The 25,035-nt window shown below is 52.9% G+C and overlaps 1 protein-coding gene across 2 annotated transcripts; it reads left to right on the top strand.

Moving 5' to 3' along the window:
* Positions 1-24,174, top strand: SHF (Src homology 2 domain containing F). 2 transcript variants are annotated; one of them, XM_034066010.1, is made up of 7 exons: positions 1-466; positions 7,563-7,692; positions 8,735-8,953; positions 11,175-11,312; positions 14,739-14,910; positions 15,265-15,384; positions 18,753-24,174. In XM_034066010.1, exons 1-7 carry the CDS (start codon positions 2-4, stop codon positions 18,937-18,939), a joined length of 1,431 nt encoding a protein of 476 aa, XP_033921901.1. In that variant the 5' UTR covers position 1; the 3' UTR covers positions 18,940-24,174. The 2 variants fall into 2 exon arrangements, with proteins under 2 accessions (XP_033921901.1, XP_030899062.2); XM_031043202.2 differs by lacking the exon at positions 11,175-11,312 and having other exon boundaries at positions 5-466.
* The last annotated feature ends 861 nt before the right edge of the window (positions 24,175-25,035 follow it).

The following is a 25,035-nucleotide window of genomic DNA, read 5'->3' as shown; positions in this document are numbered from 1 at the left end:
GATGCTGCTGAGCGGAGCTGCGGCCGGCTCGGAGCGAGGCGGCGGCGCGGGGGCCGGGGCCGGAGGGGCCCCGCAGTGCGTGGGCACCATGGCCCGCTGGCTCCGCGAGCACCTGGGCTTCCGCAGCGCCAAGCCCGCGCCCCCCGCTCCGCCCAAGCCCGACTACCGCGCCGGGCCGCCGCCGCAGCCGCCCCCGCCGCCCGGGGGCGACGCTGAGCCGTTGGCCGCCGCCCAACCCGACATCGTGGCGGCCTACCGGCTGCAAAAGGAGCGAGACTTCGAGGACCCCTACAGCGGGCCGCCTCCGCCCGCCGCCCCCGACGGGCCGCGGTACGTTTCGCCGAAGCACCGGCTCATCAAGGTGGAGGCGGTGGAGAAGGTGCCCGCCAGCCCCCCGCCACTGACATCCGCCGCCCCCAGCTCGCCGCCAGACGGCCCAGAGCTGCCCGACGAGACACCGCAGGAGGTGAGTGTCCCGGCGCGGGCACCCCGCCGCGCTCCCTGGGGTGCCCCAGACCCGTGGCTGGGGGATGCTCTGGTTCACCCTGGCGGATCCTCAGCACCCCCTGCGAGGAGCAGGGCCAGGACCCCTAGGGCAGGTGGAGTCCAAACGCTGGGAGCCTGCGGCGGGAGGAGCCACGGCCGAGATCCGCGGGGGCTTCTGCTCCGCGTCCCCTAGGGTCCTGTAGCACCGACATGCTGGTCACACGTCAACACCCGCGGCACTGCCGAGCGACCTCAGCTTCTCCTCCGGCTCCCGCGGGAGGCAGATACGGTCCTCAGCAGGAAGTGTCGCTTACTGAGGCGCGGGAGCGCGGGGCCTGCCAGCCACCTTCCCCTTTCCCGTCTTGCCGTTTCCCTGCAGCCCGGTGCTGGGCACTCTGTAGAGGTGAAACCTCCAGCCCCTCATCACAGGACTGTCTCCAGCGGCCTCCGACGCTGGGGCCGGTGTCCCTGGGCCTCCTTCCACTCTGTGCCCAGCGGTGCGGATCTCCCGTTGCCCGCTTACGAGGGCCTGCCCGTGCCCAAGGCCGGCTCCCCTGAGCTGCCGTGCTGCTTTGTCAGGGAGCCTCAGCGCCTCTTTGTCTGCCCTTCCCAGCCGGCTTCTCGAGGGGAGAAAGCGGAGGCTGGCTCTGCCAGTGTTGAAAAGGACGGGAGAAACGTCCACAGCGGGAGGCAGGAGCCGGGGAGAAGCTCCCTGTATGGAGGTAGACTCAGCGGCACAAGGACCCGGTGCGGCCGTCGGTGTCGGGCCTCTTGGCAGAGGCTGGTGCGGGGACTGCACAGATAAAGGCAAGAGCCCGCTGGCGCTGCCGCCTGCGAGATGGGTTTTGTCGAGTGAACTCGACGGGATTGCAGATCTGGCTGGTGGAGGGAATTGTGGATACAGTGATCCCGTCCGTGGTCCTGTATTGCTGGGTCGCATGATGAAACGAGCACCAGGTAAACTGCTTGGGAGTATTTTAAGCGGATAGAAAAACTTGTCACTGGTGGATCCTGGAAAGTTGCTAATACTGACCAGTTGCTTTTAGGAGGTTTCTGGAGGGGCCTGGCAGAAACCCCCTTTTGAGCCAGGATCCTGTAAACTGGCCGCTGCGAACAGCAGAGGAGGAGGGCACGGGCAGTGAGGACCGGAGGTGCCACTGTGGTGATGTGTGGTTTGCTGCATGGTTTTTGCCCTGGAAGACGTGGTGTGGGATCAGAGGGACCAGGAGCAGGTGGTGATCATAGGAAGAACTCAGGCTGTGACAGGCAAAGGGGTGAGCAGGAGCTGCAGGGAGTCGGTACTGCAACGGTACAGCCAGGCTGTGCTGGTGTCTGGGGGCTGGGAAGAAGCTGGGAACTTTAGAGAAAAGCCAAAAGCTGGGATACTTTTGGGGAAATCCTGCTAACAGCACTAGGCCGAAGAAGACCCCTCATGTTATCCAAGGTACATGGTGATTAATCTCCTGTGTCTCTGTTGAGAGGAGGTTCTAATTCTTCAGGGCTTCAGTATGTGATGGACACAGGCAGAGCTGTGGAGGCTGGGTAAAGCTGGACATAAGGTGGGAATATTTGATAATGCATGGAACTGTCCATTAGAACAGTATTCCTGGAGGAGCTGTGGAGTTTCCGCAATGAGGAGCATTTCTGTTGGGCTTGAGCACCCTTTGCAGCTTCTGTCTGCTGGCCTTTACGTTGGGCTCAGCAGTGGGAGGGTTCTTCACTTGTTGCAGGGTCATGGTGATTTACCTCTGGAGGTTGTTCAGGAGGATGGAATTACCTTCTGGGGGGTTGCTGATGCTTGTGGCCCTTGCTCTTGGAGATGACATCAAGTTATCCTAAAGCAGGGAAGGCAAGATGGCCTGAAGCCTCTGCTGAGCTCTTTAAGCCAAAATGATGGTTGTGGCAGGGGGTTCTATGCTCCCATTCTTAGGAAGAGGTGATGGGCACTGTTCCCTATGTGTTGTGGGGACTGGGACTTGGAAAAGCCCTCAGGTGTAGGCCTTGAGTTGTGGTGATGCTGAAGGTGAAGGGAGAAGTACAATTTTAGGTAGAGGCAAGACTACTGGAGCAGAGAGTTTTTTTGCTAAAGATTGACAGTGAAAATCACCCTAATAAATTGTGCAGCCCTTCCAGGCAGGGAGACTGAAAATGAGCAGAAGTGGAAGGAGCAGCTATCAGTTCCTGATTGTGTGGTTTGGCTGAGGCTCTGTAGTTTGTGGTGTGGGCTCTGTGCTGAGTTTGGGGGATGGACCATGTTCCCTGGAAGCTCTGTGTTCACTGTAGCTGTCCTGCCCTTTCTGGAGAATTGGAGACAGGGCAGGAAAATCTTGGCAATGGCACCCTTCTTGCCTGGGCCATGCGATACTTTGCCGTCATAGCATGAGTCACATCTTTCTGACTTGCATGGAATCTGCAACATCTTGAGGGGATGCACTTAGAATGAGCTCTGCAGTGGCTTCTGCTCCATTAGAAATGCTTGATGGACATGCTGGGGACCAGCACAGGTCCTTCTCCATCTGCTTGGTCTGGGCAGTGCTTTCCCTGTAGCAGTGGACAACAGGCTGGCCCTGTATGGCTTGAGGATACCCTGGAGGGATGGCGAGGCAGATACCCTGGAGATGTCTTCTCTACTGTGTTTGGATTGAGTGCAACGAGTAATGTCACCAGGTGCAGTGGGGAAAGGTGTGATGAGAGACCTCCCAGGTCTGGGGACACCTGCACCCATGGCATGCAGTATGCTTGGGGACTGGGCTGGAAATCTGCCTTGGGACATGGAGACATCTTTGTCTTGTGCCTACTGTACTGGTCCCTGGTGTTTTTGCTGGGTGCATAGGGTCGGTGCCACAGGGTGTGGGAACGGCTGGCCAGGAAGCGCCTGGGCGTGTGTCCTTCCTGCAAGAGCCTCCCTGAACTGAGTCATCCTGTGCGATGCGGTGCTGTCCGCCCTGCGCTCCTCCTCCCGTGCCATGGGTGCAGCCCTGGGCTCCCTGCCTGCCCCAGCGAGCTGTGGACCGGACCTGTTTTGGAAGGCCAGCACTGTGTTTGCTTTTGGGTTTGGCTTTGGTGTCCACTGAAAGCCAAGGTGCAAGATATATGAAACTGGGAAATTTTGCACCTGACAGAGCGAATGACCTGAGTTTCTGTATAAGTTAGAGCAGCTCCAACATTGAGCACAGCAGTCTCCTGGGGGACCCCAAATAAGCTTTATCTCCAGGGCAAGATGGGGTGAAGAGCTCCAGCTCTGCTGTGGCATCTTGGAGAGCCACTGTCACATTCTGTGGTGGGCAGCATAAAAACCCAGTGATGATGTGGCCCTTCACCTTAATGTTATTTTGATTTTCTTTTTTTTTTCCTTACTGTTGGCATAAATAGTAGACTGAGGCCAGCCTCAGCACGGCAGCAGCGATCTGGGTGTGCATTGCCACAGCAGATAAATGAGTGAAAAACTCCTGTGTGCAAGGAGGACATGTGTCCAAGTGCCCCAGGTGCCTGGCTGCTCTCTGAAGGACTGGTCTGCACTAAGAGCTACCCTGATATTGTGGTTTTGCATATCAGGCTTTTGCTTTGCACCTGAATAGTTTCAAATCTAATAGAGCTTGTGCTGTGTATGTGCAGGCAAAGCATTGGTACCTAAGCATCTGCATGGTGCGCTGTGATAAGCTGGGTGGTGAGCTGCTCCCTCTGTGATATGGGAGGCAAGTGAAGCAGGGCAATGCCTGGCCTTTAAAAAAAGCGGGGGGTGTCTGGGGCATCTCACTGAGCTGCTCTGCCAGCAGTCATGGCACCTGCACTGGGGCAGTGCTCTGTGCACTGTGGCTGCTGCAGAGAGCTTTGCATGGCTTATGAAGTCCAGTGCTCAGATTAGGAAACGTTAGAGGTGTAGTTTCCTGGCAACTTTAGTTTGGCCGCACATGCAAGGGCATTAGGATGCAGTCAGTAATTGCGTGATCCCTGCCATTTGCCTCCTAAGAGCCCTCACCCATTCCCAGCACTAACTGCAGCCTCCAGCCTCAGAGCCTGGGATTCTGTTCTCACTTGCTCGATTATTCATCCTGAGGATGCAGTGCTTCTGAAGACAGTCAGGTGTTGCCTTCCCACCTTTTCCATGGCTCTCCACAGTAATATCTGACCATTTAAAAACTGAATGGGTTTACATTCTTAGCAGCCTACACTGGGGAGACTTTGCTCCTACAAAGAGTCATCCTTGAGATAGTGGAGGAGTTTGCCACTGTGGCAAAACCCAACCAAACCTGAGGGGCTCAGAGACTCATACCCTTGATCTGAGCTATTTGCTTTGGGTCTGAGCTAAGTCCAGCAGACATGTCTTGGCTGTGTAGAGCCTGTCTAATTGCTGAGTGCCTCTGTAACCCCCGGCAAGTAAAATACCCAATTTTAGTGGTCTCAGCAGAGATGTGTTGGAATTCTCCACCATCCTTTGCTTTCTAGACCTGGAGGCACCTGACTGGGGACCACTCTGAGCTTGCTGGAGCTTGTGTCCCCCTCACTGGGAAGCAAGACCAAAGCACTGAGGAAAGGGCCTTCCTCTGGTTGGGGAGTGTGTGTGCAGAAGAGTACTTTAGCTTCTGAGCTGTTTCGCTGGTACCCTGTCTTGTCTGAAGCTGCTCCCTATTTATGGGGAGAGAGAGGGAGGGTCCAGGACTGGTGTCAGCAGCAAGGCAGGTCTATGTCTCTAGCAAAATGCATGTAGGAAATGTTCATGGCAGGTTTGAATGTGGGCAGGTTGGGCTTGGGGTGGGAGGAATGAGCAGGCAATCCTTTCCTGAGTCCTGGAGGGTCAGCAAACTGTGTTTTAAAGCTCCACATCATTCTTGGAGCCACAAAAGTTCTTTGCAGAGGGTATGCATTGGTGCTACCTCACAGGTGCTTGCATAATAAGCACATGTGTCTGTGTTGGGATGCCTGCCCGCATGCTCCTGCCTCCCTTGGCACCAGTGGGTATGTGAATAAGCATGCAGGGGACTGTGCTCTGCGGATGTCATTGAGATGGAGCAAACGCCTTTTTGCAGCTTTCCAAGGCGTGGGTGCCCACTGAACCTCCAGGCTGTTTGGAACAGCAGGCACTGATCTGCCCTTCGGATCTTGCAGGCTGCAGAGGAAAAGGGTGTTGAGAAAGCAGAGGGGCTTCCTGCAGTGAATTTGCTGTTGCTCATCTCTCTGCTCTATGAGCATTACGTCCCAGTGACCAAGCATTTGTAAAAGTCACCAGTGACTTAGATTTCCCTTGGGGGGGTTTCTCCCCAGTGGTGGCAGGCAAACGGCTGCAGCTCCCCTGGGCTCAGTGTTGTCATTTGGTGGCCCCAGTGCCTGGCAGAGCCTGAGTGATGCCACATCTCCCTCAGATGCTGGAGCAGGTTTCCTGTCTCCTGCTGCAAAGCCAGGGGCTGGCTGCTCCTGCAGCCCCAGTCCTGTCCTGGGCCCTCCCTGCAGAGCCAGTGGGAGGTTTTGCTCTTTTCCTCTCATCCGGGGAAGGTTGGTATCCCAAGCAGCATCTCTCCCCTTGTGAGGGGTGAGAGCATCTGATTGCTCCCATGCTTGAACCCTCCATGTACTTGCCCTGGCTGGCAGGCTTTGCTCTGGAGATGATGCTCTGCTGCTTGCCTGTGCTCCAGCATGGAGGAGCTGGCCTTGGAGAGCTATCCCAGCTCCCACTGCATTGGCCAGCCCAGAGCAGGAACACTTACGGAGACAGTGGTGAGCTGGAGTGGGGGGAAACCATGTTCCACAGCTCAGAGGGATGTGAAGGCTCAGGGCTGTGTGGAGTTGTTTACAGCTCCAGTTCCTGTTCCCTTTTCCTGATGGCTTTTGCTTCTTGAAGCCATTGTAGGCCATTTTGCACAGGAAGGAGGAAGAAGTGTTTTGGTTTAAGCTGCTTGTGGGAGCTGGATAGGAATGAGTGAGTGGCTCTGGTCTCCAAGGCTGGCCAGGAGCAGGGGCAGCATGGTGGTGAGAACAGACCCTGGCACCAGGTAGGATTAAGCAGCTGCCACACCGTGCTTGGGCCATTTGGTTCTTTCTGTGGGAGCTCTGCATAGCTGGTGTTGTGGTGGCAAGACCTATCTTGCCAGATGGTCCAGTCTGGGGATTGCAGCCTGGTGGGGGAGCAGACCAAGTAAAGGTGCTTGGGTGCATTAGGACCCTGCTGGAAATGTTGCCTGACCCTATTTTGGGACCAGGCTTTGGGGCTGGAGGTGGGATGTAGAGCTCCAGGCTTTCCAGGGCCTGCAGTGTTGTGCAATGGAGTGCTCCAAGCTGGAAAGCTGCTGAGATGCCAGAGCAGATGTGTGGCTTCATTGCTGGAGAGGATCAAGCTCTGGGTCATGCCTCATACCCTACTTCAGGATCGCCTCCTTTTTGTTAGCAAGAGCAAACCTCAGGCATTTTGTGCCTTTCCTTTGATGTGGCACTTGAGAAACTCCTGGTCCTACTTCCTGGTGACTCCTGAAGGAGCCCTATCTTACGCTACTTGGGAAATGTATGGGGATGCTGTGGGGGCCTTGGAGAGAGAAGATGCCATAGGCTGTTCTTAGGTCTTTTGTTAAGAAATATCTTTTGAAGATATTGAGCCTGCAGGAGCCCTGGAAAATAACCAGTGAGTTCCCAGTTGTGTCAGTGCCAGCTGACACCCCTGTCCTGGGATCTGAGCCCCATCTCTGCCTTGGGCAAGGAAATGTGGCTTCACACAGGGAGAGTATCTGTACACCATGGTGGGGGTGGCACTGCTGGCATGCCCATGCCACTGCGGGGGCCTGGCTGGGGCATCTGCATGATGCTGGCAGTGCTGAGCTGATGGTAAGGGAGGAGACTGGGCTGCCTTCTGCTCTGCTTGGCTCCATTCCAGCTTTCGGGACAAAGGCTGGAGCATTTCCACAGCTGAGTGCCAGTGCCTGGAAAGCCACCGCCTGCCAGTACCTGCTGTGTGGGGTGCCATGGTGCTGCTGCTCTGGCTGCTGCTAGCAGAGCTCATGGTGAGGTTTCAAGGGACTTCAGCTGGTCCCTGATCCTCCCCAGAAAAGGCAGAGAGGACCCTAACCCTTTTCCTACCTTCCCTCTTTCAGCTGGCTGTCCTGGAGGACTATGCAGATCCCTTTGATGCGGCGCAGGTGGCAGGTAGCCAGGCAGGGCTGGAGAAGGTGACAGAAAATGATGGATACATGGAGCCATATGAAGCCCAGAAGATGATGGCTGGTAAGGTGGAAGGCTCTGTGCAAAGGCCACTCTTTGCACCCCTGGTCGCTTCCATGTCAATTTGCTTGCTGCTCTACTCTCTTCCTTGCAGCCTGTGACAGCACTGTGATGCCTAGACAAAGCAAACCTGGACAGTTGCTGTGGTGTGGTGCACAGCCACATTGCAGGCAGATTTTTCTCAGCTTTAGCCATGTGTGGTGGGCTTGCCATAGCCAGAGGCCACTGACAAGGGTTATCCAGCAATGAAAGTACTTCAATATTTATCCCTTCAATTTTGCCCCTCAGGACCACAATGCCTGCCTGCCAGGCTGAGCCAGGAGAGACCTGACATTTGATGCATCATGCATAAAACTAAGATGGATGTGGAGCTATTTAATTCAGTTTGGACTGGGTCAGACCATGCCATTGTGTTCTGTGGTCGTGGCCACGGCTTGTTTATGGCGGGTGAGGGGAGAGCATGTGCTCCTGAAGGCATCCCTCCTACTGCTGCAGGGTCACTGTACTGCTTGCATGCTCCAGGCTCTGGCTTTGCTTTGCAGCTCCATGATTTTCCTGGAGTGAGTGGTTTCTGGAAAGCTCATATAGCTTTTTGGACCAGACCATTGCATTTCTTGGAAAAATCAGCCAGTGGTGAAGGGAATGCTTGTGGGAGACTTTTGTTTGAGGGAAGAGCATTTTATTAAACTAACCATGCTGGGTGTTCAGGGAAGAAACCTGGCCTCGCTGCTCACAGGGAATCAGGCTGTAGGGTGCCCCTCCCCATGGACCCTGCTTTGTGGGGCTGCCCAACAGTGGGGATGTTGTACTGTGGGAGAAAAGGCATCTTGGTGCTGTGGACTGCTCAGGATCCAGCTGCCCAGCAGCTCATCCATTTCTAGCAGGCACGTGCTGGAGGTTTGGGCAGTCTCCTCCATTGCTGATGCTCCCTACCCCACCTTACCCCCAGATGAAATTGAGCCCTTTCATTCAGCAGGTCTCTGGGGACCATGCCCAGTGTGTGTTGGGCAAAAAGCTCATGGTCTTTTCACTCCTCTCTTGTTAGAGATCCGCCAGAAAGGTTTACGGGAGGCTCCTGCCCGGCCACTGCACCTCTACGACACTCCCTATGAGCCTGTGCTTGGAGGGCTGGATGTTGACGGTGACCGCCCAGCTTGCCCCAGGCCCAGGGAGTCCCGGCTGCCAGAAGATGATGAGCGGCCACCAGAGGAGTATGACCAGCCCTGGGAGTGGAAGAAGGAGCGGATCTCCAAAGCCTTTGCAGGTGAGATGGGAGATGAGAAATGGGGGTAGCTGTAAAGCAGCTGATGCTTCGTTGCATTTTGCAGGGGGGGAAGCTCGCTCCTTGATGTTCCTTTGTCTTTTGGGGATTCCGTAGTGTTGGCTTTTGCATTTCTGTGGTTCAGGGAGGAGTCATGAACCTGGAAAGGCTGTTTCTTTTCAGCTGGGAGCCAGGCTGGGTGGAGTGGTGGATGGAGCTGCCTTGGCAGACTGTCCAGTGCCCATCTCTTGTTTCCCCTTCAACCGTCTGGCTGATCACAGCCTCTGGTGCAAGTTAACCCCACCTGAGCTTTGAATTGCAGAGGAGTGGTTTGACCCTGGGCTCAAGCAAATCCTTCCTTCATTGGGGCAGGAGGATCCTCTGGGAGCCTTTCGCCAGGTGATTGTCCAGGCCCCTGACCTATTTATCTGTGCTGCAGGATCGATGGTGTTTGTGTTTGTTAATGAGGAAATCCATGCTGGGCATTAGCGCTGGCTCCTCTGCTGGTGCTGGCTAATTGCCACACTCTTATCTAGGATGCATTTTAATTGTGGCATTGTATGTTTAGATTGCAGCTGGCATGCACAAGGCGCTTGAGCCAGCAGCAGCCAGTGTTGTGCAGAGATGCTGGCAGAGAGAGACGTGGAGTCTTGGGACTGTTTCACCTCTTGGATTTGGGCTCTGTGAGCTGTTTGCTGTCTCTGTGCCATGGCGTCTACTCATGCTGTGGGATTGCACTCTTACCATTGCATTCAGCGGGTACAGGGTCAGTGACCGTGGCACGCTGTGCTGAGGATTCAGCTTACTGGGCTCGTCATGAAACACAGTGCTCTGCTGCGTTAGGTTTGTGCTGAGGTGTTTGTGCTCCAGATCCGGGCAGATAAGCTGCCTTGCTTGATGTCTCTGTGTGTAGGTGGAGTGTTCACAGCTCTGGCTTGCACATGGATGCATGTGGCCACCCCCCAGGGTGCTTCAGGCTTGCTCTGAGTCCTGAGGGAGTCAGACTGCCATGCCCTAGGCCACATTAGGACCTGCTGCCTGTTTTTTCCTGGAGCCAGAGCAAGTCCTGCTGTTGCTTGCAGTGCATTTCTCCTCTCTTGATGTGCCAGAATCTCTCTGCTGGCCCTCTTCCCCTTTGGGGGGCCTGGAAGACCCCTGTTGATGGGCAGCTAGTACCAACAGAAGGAAGCAACCCACTGGTGCCTGGCAGGGGGATGTGGACCCCATGGTGTGGTTGTAAAGCACCTGGGGCAGGACAGATGCATGGGCAGGACAGATGGCAATGGAATGCTTGGTCAAGGTCCACTGGATGAATGTGTATGTGGGATGGGGGTGATTGCAGGTTCCCCCCCTGCCCCAGAGAAGTTTGGCTAGGAAATCTGATGGAAGAGCAAGGTGTCTCCATCAGGAGTGTGCCCCATGTTGGGCCTGTTCCTTCTCAGTGCTGTGGATAAGAAGGGACGACCAAGCTGGCATAGAGCTCCCAGGAATTTAGTCCACAGGTGCCATGGTTTAAGCCCAGCTAGTAACCCAAAACCATGCAGCTGCTCTCTCACTCCCTCCCTTCTTCCCCGCCAGCTCCCAGAGGGATTGAGAAGAGAATCAAGAGAATGTAAATACCATGGGTTGAGATAAGAACAGTCCAGTAACTAAGGTATAACACAAAACCACTGCTATTAATAAGGGAAGTAACAAGGGGGGGAATATAAAACTGAAAGGGGAAAAAGAAAACAATAAACACAAGTGATGCCCAATGCAGTTGCTTACCACCCGCCAACTGATACCCAGCCTGACCCAAGCAGTGATCTGGGCCTTTCAGATAACTCCCCCCAGTTTCTATACTGAGCATGACGTGCTGTGGTATGGAATACCCCTTTGGCTAGTTTGGGCCAGATGTCCTGTCTCTGCTTCCTCCTGGCTTCCTGTGCCCCTCCTCACTGGCAGATCATGAGGCTGAAAAGTCCTTGATCAGGCTAAACATCGCTTAGCAACAACTAAAAACATCAGTGTGTTATCAGTGTTGTTCTCAGACTAAAGCCAAAACCACAGCACTGCACCAGTTACTAAGAAGGAGAAAAATGACTGCTACAGCTGAACCCAGGATAACAGGTCTTTCCCCCAACAACTGCACTCCTTCTCCATGGGCCTGGTGTTGGTGATGGTTTTTTTTCTAAACTCTTTTCTTTCTCTCTTCTCCTGCTAATCCCCCTCTCCCCCCATCCAGTTGAAATCAAGGTCATTAAAGACCTGCCATGGCCACCGCCAGTGGGACAGCTCGACAGCAGTGAAAGCCCCGCGGACAGTGAGGCTGGTGCCTCTGTCCCTCCGCAGCATGGCCAGCCCGGCTACGAAGACACCAATGGTGGGTTTTGGGTGACAGTGGGTTATCCAGGGGGACTGTCTGGTGCTCTCCATGACCGAGATGCTGCAACTCTTTGATCTTGCCCAGACCTGGCAGAGCTCTGTCTGCTGCCTGCGCTACTGCCAGACACCCACCTTCCTCCTCCGCCTTCCCCCAGCTCCTCCTGCCCTGTTCAGTTGTCCTGTGCTGGATGCCAGACATTTGTCCTTGCCTCTTCTGTGTCTTCTCTAGCTCCATGATGCCACTTTACACGCAGTGGTCAGGCTGTACCAGGGCATTATTTGGTGGCAGAGTTACTACCTTCTATTCTCCTTGCCTCCAAATTCCCAGTGTTTGATGGCTGCTTTTACAGTCTTTTTGACAACTGCTGTGAGCATGTAGCTGATGTTTTCCTGTGACTCTTAATATCCGCATCCCTTAAAGGTGTGGTAGCAGCTAATTCAGATCCAGCCACTGAAGTTGAGGTTGTTTTTACCCTTGAGCCTCACTTTGTCATTTACTTCTGCTCAGTTTCCTCCACTGTGTTATTACCTTGCTGCTCAGTGACAGAAGGTCCTTCTGGATTCTTCACTCTCATTTTTTCTATCCTGAACAGCTATATCTCCCAGGTATGCTCCGTCATCTCAGGTTTGTCTTGTTGTGAAACCTTTTTTGTGTGCGTCAGTAGCAGAGCTGCCCCTATATATCCTCCCCTGTACTCTGCTGGCAGCCTGGCTTACAAAAGCCAAATATTGCTGCTTCTCTTTTAACCTATTAAAATTTTAAGGACGTTGCTCTTGTGCTGTGGTGAATGTGGATTAGGGTTTTGCCAAGAGCATTAGGTGGGAGCTTTGTTGAAAACCACACAGACTTTTGGGGTTGGGCTGCTGCTCTTGTGGTGGACCTGTGATACACGTCTTTTCCTCTGCACCCCAGCATGCCATGTCTGCGTGTGTTTCGCTAACACAGCTCCTGGTAGACACTGTGACATGCCAGCTGCAGATGGCTGATTTCCTTATCTGCAGTTACTCAGGTTTCTGCATTGCTTCTGGAGAAAAAACAGTGTGGCTTTTGGTGTCTCCAAGGTGCGTTTGAGCATGAGGTTGCATGTGACAGCTGATTCTGCTGCTGATCATAGTGAGACTTCAAGAGTGATGCGGCTACTCTGCTGTGGGGCTCTGAGCCAAACCTGCAGTGATGCTACAGACTGAGATCAGTCCCAAAAGAGAGAGGTCTTGGCAGAGGGGAAACTTCCTGATCTTCCTGCATTGAATGCAAGTGTCAAGAAAAAATAATTTCTTTGCTCCTCAGCCTCTTCTCTTCCCCTGTCGTTTATTATCCCTGCAGTCACTCTGACACACATCTGCTCCTGATGAACACATTCGTTTGACATTTTACCTGATTTTAGCAACAAAGTATTTCCCTTTCCTCCCTCCCCCACCCCAACTTGCTTTGTTGTGTTATGTTTATCTTGTCAGAGTTTTGCCTCATTTTCTACTTTCCCTTTCTGGGGGTGACTTGAACTTCTTGAAGGGTATCATCTTACTCCTAGGGGCTTGTTTTTAATGTCCTGTTTAATCGTGCACATGCCTCTGCCTCTCTCTGACAGGTGCGATGCATTTCTTCTGAGTCCTTAACATGATGACTCTGTGCCGCCAGCACACTTTGCTGGTTTGATTTTCTGGCTTTTTAATGATTGCCCCAATTTTTAGGGTGATGAGTTTAAATTGAAGCCTGGATGTTATGTACAAAGGTAAGCCTGGCCAGTGAAAAGCCAGACCATTGCAGAGGCAGGGCTTGTCAAGCCCTGATGCTGGGCACCTCTTTCCCAAGCTCTTTCTGTGGGGATTTTAAGCCATGCTAAGTTGCAGAGTCTTTTGGCTGGGTTTGCTTTCAGCTGCCTTCTTTTCTCCTTGTTGCTGGGAAGCTGATGAGCTGCTGACCTGTGCAGGGCCCAAACAAGGTTTCCCTCAGATAGCCACTGTAGAGGATGCCCTGCTAAAAAGAACATCCCTCCCAGGGTAATCTTTTGCCTCTGGCCTGCAGCAGTGTGGCCTCATCATCCTATGGTTTTGCCTCCACCTTGAGCAGCCAGGGAGCATCAGGAGGGGGAAGCTGCCAGCCTGGAACATCCCTCTTTTCCTGGGAGCTGTGGTGCCTGAGCTCAGCTACCTCCAGATAGAGACTGTGCCTTCATGCACCAGCCACTGGCAACCTTGCGTCAAGGCAGCTCTGCCTGATCGATAAGTCATTTGTGTGAGGGGGCTTGTGCTGTAGGGGAGCAATAATGAACTCTCTGGAGGAGGGAGAAACAATACTGTTAATGTTGAAATCATCCCACACGGAAATAACAGTCAATGGGAAGCTGGGTCCCTGGGGCACATCTCAGTTAATCCCCTGCTGCTCACCAGGCCATTGCACCTTGTTGGCGTAGGAGGGCCTGTGGCTGGGCCAGTGCTGGGCAGGCAGCTGCACTGGGAAGGCACCTTGCAGTCAAAATGTCCCCTTCATTCCTTGGGGAATTATATTTTTCACCCCAGGAGATTTACTTGTGCCAGTAGAAATGTGTCCATCATTTCCAAACAGACTGACCTCTCCAGCTTCATCTACCCACTCCTCCTTTTTGTTTGTTTGTTTTTCCCCAAGCTTGGAGAGCCTCTCCTTACTGCTTCTCGCGTAAATCTGCCGCAACTAGTGAATCTCTGACTGCATTTCAAAGAATCGTTGAATGGTTTGGGTTGAAAGCACCTTAAAATTCATCCAGTCCCAACGCCCTGCTGCGGGGACACCTTCCACTGGAGCAGCTTGCTCCAAGCCCCTGTGTCCAACCTGGCCTTGAACACTGCCAGGGATGGGGCAGCCACAGCTTCTCGGGGCACCCTGTGCCAGCGCCTCAGCACCCTCACAGGGAAGAGCTTCTGCCTAAGAGCTCTTCTCAGTCTCCCCTGTTCTGGCAGGTTAAAGCCATTCCCCTTGGCCTGTCCCTACAGGCCCTTGTCCCAAGCCCCTCTCCAGGTTTCCTGTAGCCCCTTTAGGCACAGGAGCTGCTCTAAGGTCTCCATCTGAGCTCTTTCAGCCTGGCTCCAGAGCAGAGCTGCTCCAGCCCTCGCAGCATCTCTGTGGCCTTCATTTTGAAAAAAAGGAAAAAGCTTTTGAGACTTGCCTGGAAAATAATTTCCAGGGGCTCAGGTGCTGTGAGAACCTCAGTCCTGACATGGCAGGGACTCAGCCTTGTCTATCTTGTAGCACTGCAGTGAACAGCAGTCCAATAGCTGCTCTGCCCTGCCCTCCCTTGCTTAGGACAAGGGGACAGGGCAGTGCAATGTGTCCCCGCATGGTGTGATGTGGCTCTGGCTCTTTCTGCTGACTCTGTCCACATGGGGAAAGCTGTGAGCCCAGCCTGTCTGCTGATCCCCACTGCTGGTATGACATGTGTCTGTCTTGTAGGTCCACCGGAGGGGCTGGGGTATGGTCGCACCTCACCCTGCAGGGAGGAGAAGGCCAGGGCTGCCCTGAGGCATGGCTCCAGCAGTTTAAAAAGCACGAAGATGCTCATCGCCGAGCCTGGCCCCTTTGTTGGGGAGAGGATTGACCCTGCCCTGCCCCTGGAGAGCCAGTGGTGAGTCCTTCCTGCTCTGGGCCATTGCTCCAGGATCCTTGTGGCTGAACCATGCTGAGCCCCGGGGCAGACCTGTTCCTTTTTCCCTGGCCTCACCTTTCTGTCTGTTTGTCTGTGCTGCCCATCCTGCAGTTGTGGTGTCCCCATGTGCCTCCTGAACCCCCCTGAGCTGCCTGGTGGAATCCCTGCCCCTTGTCCCCCATCCCCAGTGATGCCACCCCCATCCCCCCTCCTAAACAGTGGCTGCTGTCCCTGTGGAGGTTCCAGCAGTGCTGAATTGCTGCTGCCCCAGGGCAAGGCCCTTCCTGGGGTGTCTGTTCTGCCTGGCACATCTGGTTCCTCTTCAACCTTCAGCTGGTACCATGGGGCCATCAGCCGGACGGATGCAGAGACTCTGCTGAGGCTGTGCAAGGAGGCCAGCTACTTGGTGCGCAACAGTGAGACCAGCAAGAATGACTTCTCCCTCTCCTTGAAGTGAGTGAGCCCAGACGAGGCTGGGGGGTGGTGGGCCCATGGCAGAGGTGACTTGGTGACGTAGGTGAACCTTCATGGTTGGGTGCCCCATGCAAACATATGCCTGTGCTGATGGGGTGACTGAGATGACCACAGCGTGGTCAGAAATGGCTGGAATACAAAGTCTGCACTTCTCTGTGGTGTGTCACAGGCTTCTGGTTTGGTGTCTGGCAAAAGTATGTCTTGGGAAGGGCTTGAGGATCTGGAGGCACACTGCTCTTCCCTTGGCAGTGCTAGTAATCCCTCAAACAGATACAATTATGTGCCTCACTGCTCACTTGAATGTGTCTGGTTACAGCTTCCAGCTCTGGCTTGTTACCCTCTTGTTTTTTTGGTGTTTTTTTTTAGCTTATTTTAATGAGAAAAGAAAGTTTGTGTGATCTGTTCATGAGATGCAGGTACCCATCCCTGCCTCCCCAGCCCACGTAATCATTGAAGCTGTTGCTCAGCAGCACTGTAGAGAGGGAATTACCTTGCTCTGGTTTCCCATGAGGAAAACCTCACCCCTCACATTTTATACATACATATATATATACATATATATATATAGAGAGAGAGAGCTTGGTTTCTGCTTGGTTTTTTGGGAGTATCTTTGCATCCTCCCTAAGTTTTCCAGGTTCCCTGAGCACCAAAACTGCAAGAACGTCACTGCATGTGTCCTGCTGAGGAAGAGGGGAGCTGCCCATAGCTCTTCAGCTCTTTTGTGACTCTTGGGGTGTGAAATGAAAGCTGATACCTGTCCTGAAATGATGATAGATTATCAGATGCCATCTTGCCCTTCTGCTGGATGACTATTTTAGCTCTTCCAGGCAGATGTGAAAAAAGTATTTATTGAGCACTTCAGTCATCCCTGCCCAACAGCAAGCCACATACTCCTAGGCTTTTCTCAATATATTTTAAGTTTCCTCAGTGCTCGCTGTACCTGCATTGCTCCCTGGTGGTTTCAGCCTCCTGTTTATTTCCCAGTGACACAATTGTGAATTAGATTGCTCTGTCTCTCTGTCTTTTCCTACCCTTTTATTTCTGCCTTCAGCACCAAGCCAGGGCCAAAACTGAGCTGGGAAATACTCTTTCTTCCTTCTGCAGTTCTAGTTTTTGGATCAAACAATGGCTCCCTCCTTTTTTGTCAGAATTTGTACTGATGTTTTAATTTTCTCAATATTTGTTCCTTGCTATGGCTTGTGAGCAATTTTGAAGCAATATTGAAGCAACAGCTTCTGCTGGCTGGCTCATATTCGAGGCTGCAAGAAGTCCTCTTGGCCATCACTTTGTGGGTGGCATAGGCCAGCATGTGTGGTGGCATTTGGTGGTTGATGGGGCTTCCTCCCTCACCAGCATGGGTGTCCCTTTTCATCAACTCGCTACAAGCCAGTCATGCATTTCTTTGGGTTTTGTCGGCCTTGTGACAAAAAGGGCCAAATCGTGTTCTCAGACAGCATGCATGTCTAGGACATGGCCTTGCAGCGGTGTCCATCCTCCCCAGAGGAGACTGCAGCACATCCAGGACCTGCTCGGGCATTACCTGTCCATCAGCTGTGAGTGCAGTGAGCCCACAGCCCCAAGAACATTATTTTTACTCCACTACCTTTCTCTATAGAGCCTGTTCAAGGAAGATCCTCTGGGATGCTTTTTATATACCTGTAAGCTGGCTGTCTGCATCTCTTTCTATTTTTTTTTTTTTCTGAGGAAGGAGGTGCAGCATAGGATACGGTCTGAAAGAGAACTCCCATGCTGGCCTAAAGCCCTTCTGTGCTGCTTTAAAGGAAAATATGCACAAGAGAGAGCAGTAGGAATGCTGTACCCATAGTGTGTCAGGTTGCCGGAAGGATTTAGCCCTGCCATGACACTCCTGGCTGGTCCAGGCTGGGCAGCCCCACATTGCCTGTTGTGGACAGGGTTGTAGTGTAAATGCCTGAAACACTTGGAGAATTAATCCCTCCTGGATCGCACGTCCGTGAGAGTGGCTGAGCCACACTGCAAAGGTCCTTTCTCATGTTTGTAAGGTGCTCGGCAAGAAGAGTGGCTGCCCCTTGTCTTTCTCCCACCCCTGCTACTTTCTCCAAGCCTGTCGGGTTTGCAGTATGCTCCCTCAGCCATGTCTCCAGGGGTCTGATCTACGTTGCATCCCTGAGCTTGTGACAAAGACCTCTGGAGGAAACACAACCAGCATCACCTCTCTGGATCAGTGTGGCAGTGCTCCAGCTCCAGACCAGCACTGACCCAGCACGAGGCTCCTGCACCCCCTCACCTGCCAGCACAGACAAAGGCCGGGTCTCCCTGCAGACAGTGCAGTGCTGAGGGCAGCATCCATGGGCAGCTCCATGTGTTAGCGCTGCAACCATATGTGTGTGTGCAGGTGCACCTTCACAGGTGCCACTCATGGGGCAGCCCCACAGCTCTTCCCTGCACCCTGTCACTGGGATGCAGGATGCGGCCAGCTATTGCTTTTCCTTGGCTCCTGGCAGGGGGCTGCATCTCTGCTCTCCCGTGGGGCTGGCTCCTTGCCTCTCAGCTCTAAATGGATTGCAAACCCATTCTGCTAATGCACCCAGGCTGTCCATTATGGGTACAGACTCCAGCTGGGGGGAAGGGACTGGCCTGCACAGTGCTGGAGGCTGCTCAGCATTGCTGATGAGGTCCTGTCTGCTTTTAAGTCATCAATATTTTGCCTTAATGTGCATTCCAGACACTGCAGACAGGCTGTGGCTCTCCTCAGAGACGCAAATTAATAGCAACAGGGCCATTAGCCCGTCACTTGGAATCAGTGCTCATGGCAGGATTTAACTGCACAGCCTCACATGGCTCAGTGCCTGTGCTATGCCAGGAAATGGCCTCACTACACTGAGTGGGTTCTATGGAGTCCTCAGTGTTGGCATTGAGGCGGATGGGGTCCAACATGCTGTGGGCCGAAGGAGGGAATCCTGTTTTGCCATGGTGGGGCTGGAGATAGGTGAGCTGAAGTCCCCCTGTGTGAGCCTTGGCAGTTGCAAAAGGGGCTTTGCCACATGCGAGTGGCAGAAGCTGCTGTCCTACGTCACCCTGCAGTGAGAGTCCCAGCTGCTTCTGCCTCCATATGCCTACCCCAGCCTCGGCACTGTTCTTGTCCCTGGATCAAACCCTCACACCCCTCTGCATGGCCGTGCTCCCTTGGGGGCAAACAGCTGTGACCTCTCCTCATGTTGTGGGCTTTGTGTGGGGTTGGGCAAGAGCAAGATGGTGTGGGCAGGGCCATGGTTGGGTTGCCTGTTTCAGGGTGGGGGAGATGTCAGGAGTTGATGGGAGGCTGGGACCAGCTACACCCCTAACCCTGCCTTCATGTCTCCTTGCAGGAGCAGCCAGGGCTTCATGCACATGAAACTGTCTCGGACCCAAGAGAACAAGTATGTGCTGGGTCAGCATAGCCCACCCTTCGACAGCGTGCCAGAGATCATTCATCACTATGCGAGCCGCAAGCTGCCCATCAAGGGGGCTGAGCACATGTCCTTGCTCTACCCGGTGGCTATCCGTACCCTATAGTACTCACCATCCATGAACCAGGCTCCAGGCTGGGTGCATCTGAAACTGGTCCATGTGCAGGGCCAAGCGCAGTCACACTGACCACCGGCTCTGGACCAGCAGCTCACAAGCAGCTTGCTGGGGACAGCCAGCGCTGTTGGGGATTGCTGCAGCTGGACCCTTCGTCCTGCTCCCTTGGGGGGCTCATGCGCACTGGTTTGCCAGCTGGGATGGCGCTGGGGGGAACCCGTGCCTGAGGAGCTGAGAGGGGCTCGCTGGCTGTCCACTGCCCTTGCCTACCTCCAGGCAGAGCTCAAGACATTAGCACTAGAGCTGGGGCCTTGGAGAGGCAAGGGAGGGGGGTTATGTGTTGGAAAAGGGAGAGAAATCAACTGGTAGCAGACATGAAGTGCCACCATCAGGGTGCCTGGCTCTACCCATGGGAGACAGAATACGCCAGAAGGCAAGAAGGCTGGCAGGGACAAGCCTGACAGGAATAGTGAGACATGGCAGGCTGGGCAGGCTGTCCCTGCCACCCCCCACACTGTGCTCAGCACTCTGCCATCCTCTGCCAAATGTACATAGTGACTGCTCTCAGCTAGGCGTGCAGCACCGCTGCCTAATAAAGTGGTGCATGCTCACCTCCTGCTCCATGCATCCCACCACCCTAAGTGGGGGGGTTGGTGTATCAAAATGGCGGGAAGGGGTATTTTATTATATAAAAGCTTGAAGTGAATTGCTTTTTCCTTCACTCTTGCACGCACGAGTCTTGAAACCTGTGAACCTGAGCGGTCCAGCCAGCTTACTCATCTGTAACACAGGGAACATGGGAAGCTGGTGGTAATGTCCTTGCTATGTCTTTGGGACACTTTGTGGGTAGCAAAAGTGGACTTGTGGACTTGCCTGTTATTCCCTGTAGAAGGGGGTGCTTTTTGGGATCTTTTTGCCTCCTCGTTTTCCTTCACCCTTCGTAAGTCTTAGGCAAAATCCCTGAATTCACAGATCTCCCATTCTCCTCCTCTGGGTATATACTGGCCCCAGTCTTGTTCTTTGTCTTCCTGTTACCTTGTCTTTGGGCTAGCTTGCTTCTTTTCTTCATTTGGCTGAAGCTATGTGTGATGCTCTGTAGCATTTAATGCATACCTTGCCTTTTAACCTTGTTCCTGGTGTTGCTTGCTGCTGTACCTACACACATTTCCTCCATCCATGCTTCAGACTAAGCTCAGTCTCACTGTTCCTCCCCTGCAGTGTGTTTCCTTTCTCCAGTCCCTTAGTGGTCTTGCTGTGCTCAGCAGAGAATGACAACAGCAAATTTGCTGCTGGACCAGCAAAACCTTTTGCATCAGCAGAGCAAAGTGCTTGGGGCATTGGTGATGATGCATCAACAGTGGTTTGATGAAGGCTTTGCGAAAAAGCATCATCCTCCCCACCGCCTGTTCCCAGAAAAAAGCTGGTCCTGCTGAGGGGGGTGGAGGTGGTCAATGGGGCCATGGGGACCTTGCATGGGTCCCCGTTCTACTTACTGTCCAGGGCTCCAGGGTTTTCCAGCTCAATCTGTAGCTAGGGATCGCTGCCCTGGCTGCCCAGCATGGCTTTGAGCTGCTGTGGGGACCATTGAGCATGGCCAATGTGGTCTGTGAGTGCACACCACGGTTTGGAGCATGCAGAAACTGGTGATTTGTTCCAGGATACCTCAGCCTCCGCCACTCCTTAAAAGGCAGCAGTTTGAGCTCATCAGGCGCCTGGTGTCTCCTTACAGCCCTGCTTGGCTGACTCTCTCCATCCCTGGAAGGCATCTTGTCTAGCAGGGACGGAGGCAGCACTGGAGGGTTTTTGTCCTGGCAGTGCCACACCAGAGCCCGCAGAAAGGGCCAGAGATGCAGAAATCTTCAGAGATGCTCTTGGATGCCCTTGCTGTATTTAAAGGTCTCAAGGGCTCTTAGCAGCCCTGCTGTGCCCTGATGACTCCAGCACAGATCTCATCATGGGGGATACTCTGCCTTCTCTGTGGCTGCAGCTGGGAAAGCAGAGGCTGCTTGGGTCCATGCAGCTGGGGAACATAGGCACGTGAGAGCCTCCCCATATTCTGGTTCTTTCTCTGGAGAAACCGTAGTAGTGAGCAAACTGCCTAGCAGCCAGTGCTGGTTGTATCAGTGCACTCACGGCTTTACAGTGAAATCCTGTCCAAGCACTCTAGCTCCATCTCGGGGACATCCAGGCCGAGCACTAAGAGGCATGAGACCTGCGTGTGTTTCATCAGCTCTCCAGAAACAGTCACTGCTCTGGACCTGGGCTTCATGTCCAAGTGATTCAGCTAAGCAGCTCTCAATCCTCGCTGTGGCAACTACATCCCTTCTCACCCCCTTTTTCTCCAGGCTAAAGAAGCCCAACTCAAGCATCTCCTTGCACAACACATTGTCCAGCCCTGGCTATCCTAATGGCCCTCTGCAGGACTCTTATTGTATTTGGGGTCCAGAACTGGACACAGTATCCAGATGTGACCTCACAAGTGCCAAATAAAGGGAAATAACCACTTCCTTTGACCTAGTTGCACTCCTATAACTTGGGATGGAAGAGACCTTAGGAAGTCTCTAGTCTACCCTCCTGCTGCAAGCAGTGTTAGTGCTGACCAGTGTCAAGAGGGGTATTTTTTGAGAAGCAGAACTGCCCTAAGCCTAGCTAGGGTTTTTCTCCTCTTCATAGCATTATGAGGGGAGACTGGACACCAGCGATAGAGGGCTGCAAATTCACTGCAACCTGAGGGCAATGCCTCCAGCCCAGTGGAGCCTCCAGCTCCACGAGGGCCCTCATGATGGGGGAGGTCCAACAAGAAAGATGTAGGAGCAAGGTACAGGATGCGGAGCCATAGCAAAGAGCCAGCCCTGACACAGGGACAGGGGATGGACATTATGGGGCAGATCCAAGCAGATCATGTGTCCTGTTTGGATCCAGGAGGCGTCATTTTGAGTTTCCACATAAAGTATATGACTCTGGATCTGGCTGGTTCATCTTCTGTTTGCAGTGGGAACTGACCAGAAAATTTGAATTGAATCTCTCCTGCAAGGGTAGTTTAGTGCTACGTTTGCCATCCCCTAACTGGGGTGATGTATAGGAATGGGGTGGTTGAGGGCAGCCATGTGGCAGGGCTACAGAGGTGATGGGTGGGATCCCCATTCACGAGGATGTTAATCCCCAGGACAGACAGGGTCCAGAGCAACCTGATGTGGCTTAGATGTTAATCCTGCTGGGAACATTAAAAGAACCAGAGACCTTTGTATGTAGCAATTCCCAATCCACTTGTCCTAGAAATCCCCCATGTCCCCCCAGCTGCCTGTTCCCTGTCCCTCCCCCCTGCAAGTAAAAGAGCTCTGCCATTCATCGGTTGATCTCTAATCCCTTGCTAAGCCTTCCACAATCAAGAGCTGTTTTAGTATTCTGCAGGCCCTGGTGATGAAGGAAGGAAGTTTGTTTCGTAATTGGATTAGCACTGCTGGGAGCATGCTCTCATATGGCAGTGAAGGCTGGGCTGACATGACCCCTTAGCCCTGTGCTGCTTTGCCTGGTTGTGGGCCAGCTTGGGGCTCCACTTAACTCCTGCACAGAACTTCACTGGCCAAAAGATGTAGTCTTGCCAGAAGGCAACCAAGAGGGATGAAAGGCTGATTCAGGGCAGAATTTGAGCTTACCCTCCTTGGAAGCTGGGATGTGTTTGCTGAAACCTCGTCCATTATGTCTTTCACCTTCTGGAAATGAACCACTTTACTTAGCATCATCAGCCTCATCACCCACCCTAGCACAAGCCATCAAGGTTCCTGAACACCACGTGGGCTGGAGAGCATCACCAGTAACTGATACTTAGACTGGGTAAAACCCTCAGATCCATGCACCCTTACTGCCTCTCTGCCCTGGAAGTTCCCTTGAGCCCATGCCTCGTGATTAGTTTAAAACCCCAGCCCTAGCAGTGATGCCTAAGTTGCTTGTATATCACTGAAAACAGAGTGCCCTCTATTCTGTCTCCAAGCACAGCAATCTGCAGGAGGATTAAATAACCCAACAGTCCAGCTGCAGAAGTTTATAGCAGAGGAAAGAAATTTGTTCCTGATCCCTGCAGGCTACCAGCAAAATGTGCAGTGCAGCACATACAGAGCACATGCATGCATGTGGCACACACAGACCAACTGAATGCCTCCTTTTAAATCTTGTAAAGAGCAATATGTTTGACAGAAGAGGCAAGTTTCAGTCCTTAACTCAGTGACCACTCAAGCTCAGTCCCTTTCATATACTTCCCCAGCATTGTCTTAAGCCCATTACTTGCTCATGTTACTCTGTTTGAAAATTGTCCCAAAACATCCATGCCTCCACCAAATTTTCAGTCTACACTTGTTAGCAGTTTTCTCCTTTTCCTTGCACAATTTTGCAGGCATGTCTCCAGAACAGCATGCTTGGGCAGATACGCTGGGTGAGATCTTCCCAGTGCCTTCATAGTAATGTGTCTGTTTCCCTGCTGAAAATGCATCTCAGGCATGACAACTCCACACTCCGAGCCCTGCACTGCTTGCTATTAACATTAGTGGGGTCATCCCAAGACTAGGGTGGAGGAACCATGCTAGAGAGAGCAAGGGACACCCTTTTTGACACAACCCATCATTTACTTGATTAGCTGCTTCCTCTGCTATATCCATACCTCTGACTTCCAGCATTAGGGACTGTTTGTACTGGGTACAAATAAAACTTTTTCCTTAAATCTAACCAGCCTAAATACACTGCATCACCTTGTCTAAGTTAATTATCAAAGTAAAATCATTATGCTACACTAAGACAAGGTATCTGTGATAAATTCTGTTTCCAGTTCCCCTCCTATCTTGAAGCTGGATCTCCTTCAAAACACTCTTTTAAAGGTATGAATGTCTAGATATGTTTTAATATCTCTTTTCACTTTCTTGGACGTGGAAGGCACATTTGCTGCATTTGTTTGCTATTTGAGCTATATCCAGGTTATCCTAAATCTTGTCCTTTCACAGTGAGGTGACCTTGGTCCTTTTTTCTCCAATCTCCTGCAGCACCTCCTGGTTGACCCTCATCTCATGCATTCAAAGTATGTCCTTATCTGGTGGTTGTGCCTCAGGCATTCTCTGTCCTTCATATCTTACTCAGTTTGATGACCTGCACAGCTACAAGTCTTTCTTTTAATTTCGAGGATAAAAGTGTGCATACTGAATTGTTCTCCATTAAATGGCAGTGCACTGCAAGTCCTTATCTTTGCCTTGTGGGATCAATGGGCTCCCTGCATGTGTCCTCTCTCACTGCTCCTGTATGGGGTAGACTTGCTGCACATGTACACTGCACTGTGATTTACTGCCCCTATGCAGCATTACAGCCTCTCTCTGCATGCACAGTGTCGTGATCTACTGCTCTCATTAAGGGTTACCTCTGCAAATTCACAGCACGTCTGGTTTTAGTGTGTTCTCTCTGACCATGCACAGCATGTCCTGATTATTAGGGAAGGCTCTTGCATCTCTTTGCCCCTGTCTAGAGTACCTTAAGTCATTATTCATACATGCCACTGCCCCTCTCCAAGGGGAATAGTCTGCCTGATTTGCCTCTTGGATTTACTGTGTGTGCACTGGGTGGGCACTCCATGTGGCATAGCGTAGTTTCCATGTGCTCATGGCATCTTAATTTTGGTTCATGCATTAGCTTCTTTCCCACACAGGCGCCTTGCAACCTCTGGACAGGCACATACTTTCTGCATGTATGCAAGACACCAGCATCATGTCCTGACATCAGAGCAACTCCCAACTCTAGCTGGTAATGTGTGGTAAAGATTGCAGGCTCTGTGCTGCACTCAATTCCCTTTTCCTTCCACATGCACAGTCTGTCAGAGCCTCCTCTGCCCCCATCTGCTCAATGACTCTTGTAACCATGCCTTACAGGGGCTGAGGTGCAGCCTGGCACCTCCATCCTGTGCTGTCCTGGCTCATGTCCCACTCCGGAAATTGTTGGCCGTGTGGTAACCAGATGTCCTGACAGAGGTAATGGAGAGTGTCTCTGGTGGGCAGCAAGACCCAGTGTCTTGCTGAATGTCATTTAAGCCAGAGTCCCAAGCGCACCTCCTGT

Source organism: Melopsittacus undulatus, chromosome 9 (genome assembly GCF_012275295.1).
Source record: "Melopsittacus undulatus isolate bMelUnd1 chromosome 9, bMelUnd1.mat.Z, whole genome shotgun sequence".
In the NCBI taxonomy this organism is placed as follows: domain Eukaryota; kingdom Metazoa; phylum Chordata; class Aves; order Psittaciformes; family Psittaculidae; genus Melopsittacus; species Melopsittacus undulatus.
This window is presented reverse-complemented; position numbering and strand designations above follow the sequence as displayed.